The 13,488-nt window shown below is 40.4% G+C and overlaps 2 protein-coding genes across 3 annotated transcripts; both read left to right on the top strand.

Annotated features, from left to right (window-relative positions):
• The first annotated feature begins 313 nt into the window (after window positions 1-313).
• zranb2 (zinc finger, RAN-binding domain containing 2) lies at window positions 314-4,172 on the top strand. 2 transcript variants are annotated; one of them, XM_017413298.3, is made up of 10 exons: window positions 314-465; window positions 1,001-1,053; window positions 1,157-1,265; window positions 1,408-1,490; window positions 1,590-1,666; window positions 1,798-1,947; window positions 2,035-2,195; window positions 2,639-2,698; window positions 3,073-3,210; window positions 3,428-4,172. In XM_017413298.3, exons 1-10 carry the CDS (start codon window positions 365-367, stop codon window positions 3,483-3,485), a joined length of 990 nt encoding a protein of 329 aa, XP_017268787.1. In that variant the 5' UTR covers window positions 314-364; the 3' UTR covers window positions 3,486-4,172. The 2 variants fall into 2 exon arrangements, with proteins under 2 accessions (XP_017268787.1, XP_024861139.1); XM_025005371.2 differs by having other exon boundaries at window positions 3,073-4,172.
• Window positions 4,173-5,473: 1,301 nt separating this feature from the next.
• Window positions 5,474-13,140, top strand: ptger3 (prostaglandin E receptor 3 (subtype EP3)). The gene is made up of 2 exons (XM_017413393.3): window positions 5,474-6,461; window positions 7,939-13,140. The coding sequence occupies exons 1-2, from the start codon at window positions 5,625-5,627 to the stop codon at window positions 8,263-8,265; spliced, it is 1,164 nt and encodes a 387-aa protein (XP_017268882.1). The 5' UTR covers window positions 5,474-5,624; the 3' UTR covers window positions 8,266-13,140.
• The last annotated feature ends 348 nt before the right edge of the window (window positions 13,141-13,488 follow it).

The raw sequence follows: 13,488 nt of genomic DNA, 5'->3' as shown, positions 1-13,488 counted from the left end.
CCTGTTGCATTTAAATGACATTACTGGGATATGACTTCTAAAAAATATGGTGTAAATTTCTTTTAAGATTATTTGTTCTTTATGAGTGTTTCGTTCAGGTGTTTTCGGAAATATTATCCTCACGACATTACCTCGGGAATAAAGAATGCAGGGCCACGTGCATTCATTTGCTGCTGCTCAACGTGTTGTCAAAAAATACCGCAAATATATATTGACTATCTTACTCTAGAAAAGTATTTCGTGGGGAGTGGGACGATATGAGTTTTGTAACAAAGAGCATTGGAAAGTTAGATTTACGAGCTACTTGATGGACACGTGAAGGCAGCAGCGGCAGGAGGCGTCGACTCAAACTAGCTGCCGCCGCATGAGCACAGCACAGCACCCTGTCACTGAGCCAAAAGGCATAAAAATGTCGGGGAAGAGTTTTCGAGTTAGCGACGGGGACTGGATATGTCCAGATAAAAAGTAAGAGCATGCGTTGAATTATGTCTCAATGTTCTTAGGGGTTTAAGCTTAGCAGCAGACATATATTTATCTATGTGCTGATTGTGCTAACAGGCTAATGTTAGCTGAGGCCTTCTAGCATTTCGCTTATGCTAATGCTCGTCATTTAGTCAACCTCACAAGCTATTTTTGTGCTTGCATTTTTCACCATTGTAGGCAATCTACTGTGCAGAATCAGCTACATAGTCAACCAAACATTTACAGATGGGGATTTGGTGGTATTTACTGTGTTACGTGTGTGGGTTGTTATTAGCCTCGGGCTATCGGGTTAGCATGTTAGCTCGTGGTGTGGATGTGTCCTCTCAGTGATGGGGGTGGTGTTTACAATGTTGTAGTGCGTGAATAGTCTTGATGCGTGGTCAGCACTATCATGTTTCGAGTGGACTGTGTTAAAATGTGACGGATAGCTGCAGATGTCAGCAGTCAAAGCTAACCAGTCCTGTGTTCGTGGTTAGCAGCAGGAGCACAAACGTATTCATTCATTATGCCTTTTCAGGTGTGGGAATGTGAACTTTGCAAGAAGAACAAGTTGCAACAGATGTGGCAGAGGTATGACAGATATATGACAGATATTTTACTTACCAAAGGCTTGATGCATTCTTTCAAACAAAACTGCTCAAATAAAAAGCTGTTTTGTTTTTGTTTTTCACAGAGAAGACAACAGAGGCAAAGATGATGAAAGCAGGAGGAACAGAAATTGGGAAAACCTTTGCTGAGAAGAGCAGAGGCCTCTTCAGTGCAAATGATTGGCAATGCAAAACGTACGCAATTCACCATAAACTTCCTTGTAATTTTTAAGCCTGCTATTTCGTTTTTTCTGTTGTTTTTTTGCAACAAACCTGTTTCCACTGAAAGACAATCTAATGTTGTTCTTATTTTTGTTTCTTCCTTGTCTTTACAAAGCTGTGGTAATGTGAATTGGGCTAGACGATCAGAGTGCAACATGTGTAACACTCCTAAATATGCCAAGCTTGAAGAAAGAACAGGTAATTTAGGGATATTTGGGATCTTTCCCGTTTTAAATACACCGTTGGCTATCATACATTTATTTGTTAATCTTTTAATTTATTTTCATGATGCCTCAGGTTATGGTGGAGGCTTCAATGAAAGGGAGAATGTGGAATATATTGAACGTGAGGAATCTGATGGTGAATATGATGAGGTGAGTACAAGCTGGCACCCAGCTGCCTGAAAGCTGATATTTGAGAAATAAAACATTTAAGTCTCTCTTTAGGCATTTAATGGGCGTGTTATTGAAAAAAATATGCTTCCCCCCCCCCGTAATTTCCACAGTTTGGTAGGAAAAAGAAAAAGTTTCGAGGGAAGAACAGCAGCACAAGTTCCTCAAAAGAAACCGAAAAGAAAACAGTGCCAAAAGAAGAAGAGGATGAGGAGGAAGATGACGACGACGAAGATGGGGACCTGTCAAAATACAAATTGGATGTAAGATTCTTGGTTTAAGATGAGATTTGAAGTTTATACCCATGACAGCCGATGGCCATGCTCATTTCTCAAGGCGCTCTCTTACAGGATGACGAAGAAGAAGATGACGATGGTGATCTGTCCAAATATGACCTGATTGCCAGCGATGAAGAAGAAAACCCCGCTAAGAAAAAGGGCAGTCACTCTGGTTCCTCTCGCTCGTCCTCTCGCTCGTCCAGCTCCAGCTCTCGGTCCAGGTCCAGGTCCAGGTAAAAGGGTATACAGGTCAAGGGTAACTCCGGGCAAAATGTCAGTATCAGCTCAATCTTTTTTTTTTCCTGATTTTAAAAATCTATATCAGTATTATGTTCTGCTTTTTGTCATTTTGTTGTTTTCCCTTTTTCTTATCCCCTCCTTACCCGCAGATCTGCTCAGATCACATCTGATGTGCAGATTGAGTCATATCTCTTGTTTTTAAATGTCTTTTGACTCAAGATGGAAATATTTTTAATTCATATTAGTTTCCTGTTTGCCTTTTCCTTTAGTAAATGAATCTGCAAAATTCACGTGGAAGAAATGCTATTATGTTTGTTGTGAGGACCTAAAGCTATTTTTCTACTTATTAAACATCAGTGTGTTGGTAACCCTGTATGTTGCAGTTTTTCCCATTTTTAGAAAATATTGGAAAGGTTTTGTTGTTTTTGTCTTTCAGGTCCCGCTCTAGAAGTTCTTCCAGTTCCAGATCTGGATCTCGCTCGAGGTCTCGCTCCAGGTGAATGAGGTGACATGCACTCTCTCCCTTTAGAGAGTGTATGTGTGGGGCACCAAGCTCCATACCAGTTCTACACTTAAACTCAGAAATGTAGTTGTTAGGATGTAGTGTGTATTTAGACCGAAGAATATCTGGGGTATTTATCACACCTCTCTTAGGAGTGATGCTTATTTACCACACAAGGAAAATGTGTCCTTATTTAAAAGAAGCTAATCTTTTTTTTTTTTGTTAAAGCCACTTTAAGGACACAATGAGCATTTTATGCAATTCATTTATAATTCAGTGCTCTAAAACAGAGAAGCCTGATAAATACCCACACTGGTGAGCCCGTTTTGATTTTACTGACCTCCCTGCTTGGTTTATCCCTCCAAAAGATCCAGCTCCAGGTCTGGAAAGGGCTCCTCTCCCCGGAAGAGGTCCCCCTCACCCGAGGGGAGAGCGAAGCGCAGTCGCTCCAGGTCGTCATCTGGAGGGAGAAAGCGGAGGCGCTCTAGATCCCATTCGTCCGAAAGGTTTGGGTTTCTGTGGAATACCACAATGGCACTGATTATTGCTAGCCATCTGTTGGGTCGCTTTGTTTGGGAATTCAGATTTACAAAACTAATGTTCGCATTTTGCCACGTTGCATTGCTTTTCATAGTTGTTGACCTTGCTTTGTGTATACATGGTATGCTCACGTCTGAGCCTGCTGACCTTGTGGTTCTTCCCTCAATGTCTGTGTGATTCCAGGCGCCGTGGCCACTCGTCCGGATCGTCTCAGTCTGACTCAAGTTCAAAAAAGAAATAAGTGTCAGACAGCCTTTAAACCATAAAGGATTTTTAGTGGAAGTGCATGTTGTGTTGGGAAGAAAACAACCACATCTCTTCAGTATGCTGTTCATTGTCATGAAGTCTCCAGAATCTTACTTCCTTCGAAAAGGCAGGCGACCCGATTTCGCCCTGTCATTAACTACATGCTACCTTTTTAAAACCACATGCGTCCCAAGTGTTGTAACTATAAATGTCCAATAAACAGTGTTTGGTCCTAAACAAAAAAACAAAAACAAATTAATTGTATTGGGGGGGTGTTCCCTTTTAAACCCATTCGTGCTTTTTTTTTTAAAAAATATTAATAAGTTCATAAGTGTCAATTGAGGATGGCAGACATGGAGCTATAATTTTGGTTTCTTTTAACTTTTTTTTGTTTGTTTTCAAGGTAAGTATACTTTGATATAGTTTTCGTTTTAATTGAATGGCTGCAAGTTCAACATTGTTGGATTTAGGTTTAAGTGTACTTTTTTTCCTAACATTGTGGCTTATTTTGACAAAATTGTATCTTTTTTGTCACTTGGGAACCAAATGGACCTACACTTAAACTTTTTTTTGCTCCAGTTCAGTGTGACCCAAACTGCTAACATTTGTGGCAATGTGACATCAGTCTTGATTGGTAAAACAACTAAAATGTACACATGTAAATAAAAACTTGTCAACCTTGCTGCTTGGTAATGCTGTGTCTAATTTTACGATGATGAAAATGCTGACAAGAAGAAAAAAGTGCTGCAATGTGTGATTTATTTGCAATTTAACACTGATGTGTTCTTGGAAAACCAACAATATGGAAGTCTATTTTTAGGAAATAAGCAGTAATTTGATGAAAAGCTGATTGTTGGGACAATGGTTTGCCACTTTATCATGTCTTATCATTCAGATGAAAATGAAAACATCTAGTTACGTTCGACGTTGTGGCATATTAGCCAACTTTATATTCAGAAACACTTTTCCCATGAGTGTTCTGTCCAAATCAATGATTCAATTCATTTGGCTTTGAAAAACACTCTTTATAGATGGCTGTTAGAGACTATTTGGAAGCTGAATTTATTTCAACGTTTTTTTATGTAAAGTTGCCGTTCAGCTCATGTTTTACTCGAATATTCAAATGACCCATTTGCTGAAACAAACCTGTTGTAAAGTTTTATGCAATAGCATTGAAATTCTTATCTCAAACATTCAAAAAAGCTAAATATTTTTATGTCATTGCAGCTTAAAATAATTTAACATTACTTGACAGGAGTAATTCTAAGCTTATTTTGGGTTTGTAAAGGCACTGATGCTTCGGACTGGACCAGAGTTGTAGTACTGCTCCTGGTCAGCAGATGGCGCTTTAGTACCGATGTGAAAGCATCGGACTGTCTCCTGAAACCAATTAGTCCCAGGTTAGATTCTGGCCTAAGAAATAGTTGTACAGCCCTTTACATTTCATAGACTTGAACTAAATATTCATAATATTTAGGGAAAACAAGTTAATATTTGGGTTTACATCTTTTTGTTTGTAAGTTTGGCTTTTCTGTTCTTGGTGATAAAATGCTGTTAGATAAACTCTTTATTTGTCAAAGAAAATTTTAAAAAATAAAAGCTCATGTTTTTGATGACTGAATGAAAACGATTTGAGAGAAGAAACGTGTGACCCACAGGGCGCATGGAAACAAACCTTTCTCTTCACGAGGCTCTGAAACGCGCCTCATTCTGTCCTGTCCTGCTTCTGCTGTTACTTCTTTTGCTCGGGGATAATGTTTCTCCTGAGGACGCGTATCAGAGGTTTGTGTATCATCCTGCGAGGCTTATTGGATCACAGGCATCTTGTTGATCCGCGGAATGAACGCAGTTTGTTTTGTTTCCACTGCTGTCGTTTCTAACCTGCTTGTAGCCTAAAAATAAATAGATTAAACTCATATAGTTACAAAGAAAACCCCAGAGAATATGTTCATGGGTCGTGTTTATCAGCAGCGTCGGATCTGGGCTGCTTCCTGGACGCGGAGGAGTCCCGCCTCCTGCGCGTAAAAAGAGCCGAGACGCGCTTTTACGCGCCGCATTTTCCTTGGAGGAGCTGAGAGCGCGAGAGGATGCGGGCGGATTACCGGCGCCCCCTAAACTTTCTCCCACCTAGAGGATGTTCATGTGCAGCTGTGACCTCCTAGAAGACCCGAACTCCCCGACTGAAGGCATGGAGAGCTTCAACTCTTCCAAGTTGCTGCGCAAAATGAACTCGAGTAATGGAACCGTGTCTGTTGGATTCCCAATCACTATGATGGTGACTGGCATGGTTGGCAACTCTTTAGCTCTTGTTATGGTGTGTATAGCTTACAAAAAGAAGGAAAACAAGAGGAAAAAGTCCTTCTTGCTTTGCATCGGATCCCTGGCGTTGGCGGACCTGTTCGGACAGATTTTGACCACTCCGGTTGTCATATCAGCCTACCAGGCCGGGCTGCACTGGGATATTATCGATCCATCTGGCAAGCTGTGCACTTATTTTGGCGTTTGCATGACAACTTTCGGCCTGTGCTCCCTGTTCTTGGCCAGTGCCATGGCGGTGGAAAGAGCCACGGCGATAACCAACCCCCACTGGTACTCGAACCACATGAAGACGAGTGTGACGAAGCAGACCCTGGCTGTCATCTGGTGCCTCGGCTTGCTCTTCGCCCTGCTGCCCATCGCGGGGGTCGGGGAGTACACGGTCCAGTGGCCGTACACCTGGTGTTTCATCAACACGAAAAGCGACGACCGCGGCGGCGCGTTTTTCGCCGTCACCTTCGCCGTCCTCGGGATTTTCTCGCTGCTCGTCACCCTGTCCTGCAACGTGATGACCATTCGGGGTTTGGTCATCCGATGTAAGACGAAGTCGGGCACGTCTCAGTCCTCCAAGCAGTGGGAGCGTCTCACCACGGAGACGGTCATCCAGCTGCTGGGGATCATGTGCGTCCTGCTCATATGCTGGTCTCCCTTACTGGTACGTTTCTTTGGCCGACTTTTACCCCCAGACCTTTTCAAGACATTACAACACTCAGTCTTCATATAAACAAAAAATTGAATTCATATGAAATGAAATAAACTGAAGGTTTCAAATACAAACTTTCAGCAGGCGCCTTTAACATCAGTTAAAAAGTCCCTGGAGGCGCTCCTTGTTGTATATAGGATAGTTTATTTTTCTAACTTTACTGTGCGTTATAATCCCTCCCATTGTCAATTATCATTTTTTGTTGTTGTTTTATAAAATAAAATGATCAAGTATGTGATGCAATGGTCTACAATGCTTGGCAAAAAGAAGCAACATAAGCAAAATGGCATGTAAGGCAGGCCATTTTAACACATTAAAACCACATTCTTCTTTATAATGACTTTTTATTTAGAAAATCAAATTTATAAACCACAGATATTTCAAATATTCTCCTTACATTTACATTCTTCTTTATTTGACAGATGTTGTTACATTGTCTGTTAGTGTAATGGGCATCATTTATCATATTTTTTTGTTTTGCTTGTTTCCATTCATCCACTTTACATCAGCCATATTAAACAAATAAAATCCTCATTATGATTTATTCTTTTCCAAAGCTGCTGCCATTTTCCATTAGGTGGTAATCCACTTAGGGGTCCTGTTTGGGGGGTCTGCTCGGTGCGCTCTGAGCCCATGCATTATCCGTCACATATTCAGTGCTCCCATTAAGGATGATTATGAAATCCATTCCCCTGAGGTTACACAGAGACTGAGTCCACCAACTCTTAATGGTCTTTTTTTTCTTGGTTATTTAAAAGCAGAAGAAAAAAATGTGTTCCAGCCGACAGAATCATTTCACTAAACAACATGTCGCCTTCTCAATAACAATTCAGAACTTAATGGGATAGTTCAGTTCTTTCAATGTGTTGTTCTGTAGAAAAATAATGAATATTTCATATCTTGCCTGTTGATAGCTCTTTGAACAGTGTCAGTTTGACCGGACGAATAGGTCCAAGTGAAGCTAAGACCTAAGCAGACCACTGATGTCTTTAAACAACTCTGGTGTCAGTTGTCATGGTGCTTCGTGTAAATGCTGTTTTATTCATTTTTACTTGTTGTCATGTTTGCATTACGTGGTTATTCTGGCAGAAATATGATGTTATTCATGCAGGAAGTGGACCAGGCCGCACCTGAAGTGCTGTAACTAGCTACCGCTGCCGCTATGTGTGCAAATGACCATAAAAAGTTAATGTAAATAAAATGTAATAAGAAATTGACAATAGTGAAAGAAATTCTAAGTTATTGTTTGCATGAATTGCGATGAATCGTCTTAAGTAAGTTGTTTTAAGATTATTTTTCCAAAGTGAGGTCATTCAAAGAGCTATCAACAACAGGTGAGATGTTAACTGTTCATAACCTTTACACAGAACCACACTTCAAAAGCTCTGAACAGTCCCTTTAAGATCTGTCCAAACTTCTCCTCCCTCAGGTCCTGATGCTGAAGATGATATACAACAATCTGTCCTCTGTTGCGTGCAACTCAACAGCCTCGAAATCCAGCAGCGCCTCCAACCAGGAAGTCCTTCTAGACTGTAACGTGTTCCTGACAGCGATACGTCTGGCGTCCCTGAACCAGATCCTGGACCCGTGGGTCTATCTGCTCCTCAGGGAGATCCTCCTGCGAAAGTTCTGTATCATGGCCAACGCCGTCTCCAACTGCTCCGTGGAGGATCAGAAGGAGACCCAGACTGCTCTGGACACTCTTAACAAGCAGAACCAAGATGGCAACAACCTTTTAAAATTACAAAGTAACTAAGCCAGGCTTTGACAGTAATTGCTACCTAATGTTTCTCAGACCAAAAGGCTTTCAGAGATATAAGAATGTCTGGACATGGAAGAAACAAAGGAATGGATGACCTTTTACTCAAGGATCAATAGGATTCAGCCAAGTCTGCTGCAAACATAAATTTTGTTTACAACACATTCCATTAAGAGTTACCCAACCAGCATGCGGATGCATGACTGTCATCTCTTGCATTTGGCTGCTGTGCGGCCACCAGACATTTCTCATTGCCAAGTTTAATACAAACTTCTGCCAGAGCCAACATCAGAATATTGGGGAGGCTCAGACTGCCAAGAGGTGCATCTCACGATCTTTGCTTTCAGCTACTTGAAGCCAGGGCTTTGTTGAAGGACTTTCTATTATGAATGTTTCTGAAAACTACTAAGTGCTTAAATTTTTTGCCGTTTCACCTATAAAACACAAAACGTGTGAAGTAATGCTCTCAGCCAGAGCAGCTGTTGATTGTACTGCTATTTATTACAGTCTGTATTCTAGATTTCGTTGTTTCTGTGTTGAATTCTGATGACGCTACCTGCGAGGTATGTCTTGCTCTAATCTTATAATAGAGCCTACCGCACATGGTTCTCTTCAGCCGCCAGCCAGGACGATGAAATGTGAAGCTTTACAGCTCGCTGCACTTGTAATGTGTTGTGTGGCTATTTTCTCAGCACTTTTCTAAACATCAAGTGTGAAAACGGAAGGGAGAGAACTGTAGACTTTTGAGACTTGGTGACTAAAGTGATGAAACTGTGGTTCATCAGCTTGGCTGCTGCCAGTTTCAGATCTGTAGTCATCAAAGTGCCTATTTATTGCTAAATGTTCACTAATTTCAGAAGCCAATTAAAACCTTTTTTTCAAGGTTTAATAATTAAAATGTAAATCCAAATCTGACATTTAAAGCTTTTTATACGATCTCATGTGACGTTTTACTAATGTTTGTGTTTGTGAGTTACAAGTAGAGTACTTAAGGTTTCAAACATTTATTTTTTATTTATGTGTCATTTTGCTTTTATTCTACTTAGCAGTGTGACATATTATTATTTTGACAATTTCGATTTAGATTTGATACCTCAAAGTGATATACAAAAGAAAAAAAATGCAGAAATGACACTGTGAAATGTACTGTGAAGATTTTATTTTTTATATTTTTCAAACAATGCATCTCTTAGTATTCCACCATTCTTCTCCGAGTCTGCTGAATTTGTTCGTTTCAAGGCAAGTGGTAATCTTGAGCACAGTTAATTATTCATCGTGTTTTAACATGCAGGGTGCAATTTGTCAGAGGTCTCGGAGGAAATCAATGTACCTTTCTGTGGAAGTTTGGTGCCAACTTTCTAGAATGTCAATGGGAAACTCTGGGAACGACAGAAAACTGCAGCCCGTCTTTAACACCGGTGTAAACCGGATCCTTTTGCCTCATCTTTGACCAGGATTGTCCGCTTCCTCTGTCCTCCGTACACCGGATCTGTTTTCATCAAGGCTGGTGCAAGACGGGTCAAGGTGGCAGGGTCTGGCTGTCATGGTAACCTGCAGGTTGGGGAACCGTCTCTCCTCTGATCTGACCTTCATGTCTGCCTCTTTGGCACATCAACCCGTACGATTAGGCTAATTCGCCCCATCTTCCGTTCCCCCTCCTGCTTTTGCCTTTTTAACTGTGAAAAGACACACAGGCTCGGTGGTGATGACCCGATAGGAAATGGTTATCTCTGAGAGCAAAGTGAAAGATAAGCCATTTCTGTTTCCAAGGAGCGGTTCTTCTACCGAGAAAGAACAGAACAGATGTTGAGTTTATCTCGTGTTGATCATGAAGACTATTGGCTGCAGTGGAAGACTTGAGAAAAATAAAAAGTGTTAAAAGGAACAACATATGTTTTCTTTTTTCTACTAATGAAATGATATTCATGATTAGTCTGGAGTTCATAGTGAATTTTATAAGGATCATAAAACTAATGTATTCCTCAACAAGGAATCAATTTCACTTTCATCTAAGTGGCATCACATCGATGTAAGTGGTTTTAACCTGAATTAATAGTGAAACTAATTGAGTGTGTGGCTGTGCATTAGAAACACTTGTTCTCAGCATGTCTACTTCACGCAGCAGCTAAAACTAACTTGAAACTATCTGCCTCTTTGCTTTAATGTTGCATTTACAATTAAAGGCCAATCGCTCCGTGACGGATCCCTTCAGTGGTTCATGAGAAATTTTGCTAACAGACAGACAGAATAATTTCAAATAGTTAATGGCAAATTTAAAAGAAAGACCTGATGTGATCTGTTAGCGCTCATATGTTTTGGGGATCAGTCTCAGCTACTACCACACCAAATTCTAGCTCTATATCTGCAAATTCAACCGAGTTACAAGCATTTTTGTGGTTTTTGATGTCAGTTAGCTGTGGCAGCCATCTTGAATTGGGTTGACACCAAAAGTGAATCAGTTGTAGATGCCTAACCAAAGATGACTTTCAATAATATTTGTCCACCTGTTCATGAGATATTTTGGTGACAGATGAACTCGAACACTCAGGCATGAGCAAAAACATTATTGCCCGCCTGCCTTTGCCTTTTGGCTGCGGGCAATAATGAATATTGATTTGCTGGTTGTTGCAGGATATGCCCCAGTCATCATCCACTTGAATCTCTGTCATGTGATTGTTTCTGTATTATTACACTAAAGGAAATACCTGTGAACTGAGCAACCCTTCATGAGTTTCTCAGCGATGAGCACTCCACCCACCCCACCCTGTGGATGGACAAGAGAATGAAAGAATTATAATTTCAAAATAATACATTCCTAATGGATGCAGTAATAGCCGGCAATGTTTACTGGGAGCACTTCCTGTGTGCTGGAGAGTACACTTCTGCTCATGAATAATGTATGAACATTTGATCCGAAGGCACCAGAGTAACACGAGATGGAAATATCAGCAGGTTTGTGTTCTTTTTTTATGGATCCACAATTTTCAAAGGCAATAATGTTTGACTTTATTAAGACGTGTGCCAAAAATTGTACTGATTCTACAAACATGTTGCTGCCTAATTCTGTTAAAAACCAAACACACAGCTTTCTGCGTAAACAGCCGCTGTTCAGCGGTGATCATAAAAACCGTTTGGGTCACTCATATGATGAAGCGGCGCTCATTTGTGTCGAGGCCAGGCCATTACAGCAGCGTCGTTGGGGAGAGTGCAATTACATAATGATTTCAGGAGGCCCACACAATCCAGAAAAACCAGCTGGCTTCCTCTCTCTCACTCAAGCCTCTAATGCATGGAAGTGATTTACTGATTGCCTTCTGACTCTGATCTGTTGAGATTTTTAGATAAGGAGAGAATGTCTGATAAAAGGCAGCTTGATTGGCATTTCAGAGATAAACTTGGAGCCTTTTTTTTAAAAACCTCTTTAACCTTGTGATCCAGAATATGAGCTGAATGGAATTCCAAAATGCAATATTTAAGCCCTGTCATATTTATTGGATTACAGCAGAAGCAACATGAACTCTATAAGCTTCAAGAATTCTGGTCTAATTGCTCAGTGAACTTGTTTCGAATAAATCTTGCCTCAGATACAAATGGTGAACATGCTGTCACCTGAAAAACCTGTTACTTGTTTTTGTAGCTCTTTCCGGTGATGAGAGACTGACAAAAAGATTGAGTTCCAGTAAAGCTTCATCGATAAGGCAAACCATGATCCTCCGCTACGTTTCAGTACTGAAAACTTGGCTTCAGAAACACCTCATAGGTTCTTTTTTTAAGGAAACATGAAGTAATATATAAATATTTCAAATGTACTACCAAGCCGAACAAAAAGGTATGAGAACAGTGCTGCTTAAGTCTAATTGAAGAGCATGTCACCACATTTGTCCTACCAGCCAGCTTTTCATGCATGAATGTCAATAAATGCCATGCCAGTGATGTCTTTTGTTTTGAATGTCAAATGATGTTGCACACTCTGATTTACGGCTCCTCAAATTGTCAAGAAGCTCCAAGATATCAGAATGTCCTCGTGGCAGCTGAACAATGCTGTAAACCTTTGAAGCCTTTGTTTTGTTTAGTTTTTTTTTTGTCCTTCAGATGTTTAACATGTATGACATAGACGGGCTTACGCAACAAGACGCTAAAATTAAAACAGATATTTCTGCCTACTTGTTTATGGAAACTATCAGTCCAACAATCAAAAGGCTTCTGTATAATGAAAAATACTGTAACTCCCTTAGAGGAAAAGAGCATATTTTTCCAAGAACTTTTTGGCTTTTGCTACTGTAGTATCAGATTGCGTTGTTAAATGTTGAGCAATGTACTTTTTTACTCTCAGTTATGAACGAGGGGTGAAGGCAGACTGATAAGGATTTTATAAGTCTCGTTAAGTCGAACCAAGCATTTCATCATACAAAAATTCTTTTTAAAAAAGCAGCAGGAATGGGAAATCCTGATGCAAAAGGCTCGGTGTAACAATGTCAGCCTGGCAAGCAATAGTCACTGGATGTAATTTCTCTGTATTTATTGTTTGAACTACAATAAACACGAAAATCTGAGGGGGGAAAGAAGAAATGCTGTAACTGCTCTTTATGAGTCTTCAAAACAGAATTAGATGGAAACTAACAGAACAGACGAGCCGACAGTGACTTTAACCAAATAAAAAGACTTGAGATATTAACCCTGTTTAACATCCTTGTATAACGTTTTGTTTTCTGTAATAAAGCTGCTTCAAACTGAAGATGATATCAACGTTTTCTGGTAAATGTGTTGAGCATTGTGATTATAGCAGATGCTGGCCACTGAAAAGCATGTGTAGGCTTCATGTTGCTTGTTAACTTTATGCAAAGTGTTTCCAATGGGCCAATAAACAGATCAATGTGGTAATAAACTCCGTGTTTACTTGCTTTTTGGTGAGGTGTGACGTTTGAATGTATGGCGTAATGCAACAGAATTCTTTAGGTTATTTGAAGCGCTGATAACATCCTCCTAAAACTTCCAGTCAACCGACTGGTGAGCAGCGCCTTCTTGAAATGACTCGAGAAGCGAAAAAACATCACATGCAGACGCAGCTCGATTAGATTTGGACGTGGTGACTGAGGAGCCCATTTGATTAGAGTGAAATCACCGCCATGTTACAGAAAGCAGCGTGCAATGATGTCAGCCTTGTGTAGTATTAGATCATCCCAGGCTTTAGAAAATGAGATCACTACAGTCTTTCCTCAG

The sequence above is a fragment of the Kryptolebias marmoratus genome, linkage group LG24 (assembly GCF_001649575.2).
Source record: "Kryptolebias marmoratus isolate JLee-2015 linkage group LG24, ASM164957v2, whole genome shotgun sequence".
NCBI classification, from domain to species: Eukaryota; Metazoa; Chordata; class Actinopteri; order Cyprinodontiformes; family Rivulidae; genus Kryptolebias; species Kryptolebias marmoratus.
The sequence above is the reverse complement of the archived record's forward strand: the minus strand, read 5'-3'. Positions and strand labels throughout refer to the sequence as shown.

Excerpts from the sequence above, each read along its gene's own strand:
- zranb2 (XM_025005371.2), top strand. The coding sequence starts at position 365 with ATGAGCACAGCACAGCACCCTGTCACTGAGCCAAAAGGCATAAAAATG. Across the intron at positions 1,054-1,156 it reads TTGCAACAGATGTGGCAGAG|AGAAGACAACAGAGGCAAAG; the intron begins GTATGACAGATA and ends TGTTTTTCACAG. Across the intron at positions 1,491-1,589 it reads CAAGCTTGAAGAAAGAACAG|GTTATGGTGGAGGCTTCAAT; the intron begins GTAATTTAGGGA and ends ATGATGCCTCAG.
- ptger3 (XM_017413393.3), top strand. The coding sequence starts at position 5,625 with ATGTTCATGTGCAGCTGTGACCTCCTAGAAGACCCGAACTCCCCGACT. Across the intron at positions 6,462-7,938 it reads TATGCTGGTCTCCCTTACTG|GTCCTGATGCTGAAGATGAT; the intron begins GTACGTTTCTTT and ends CTCCTCCCTCAG.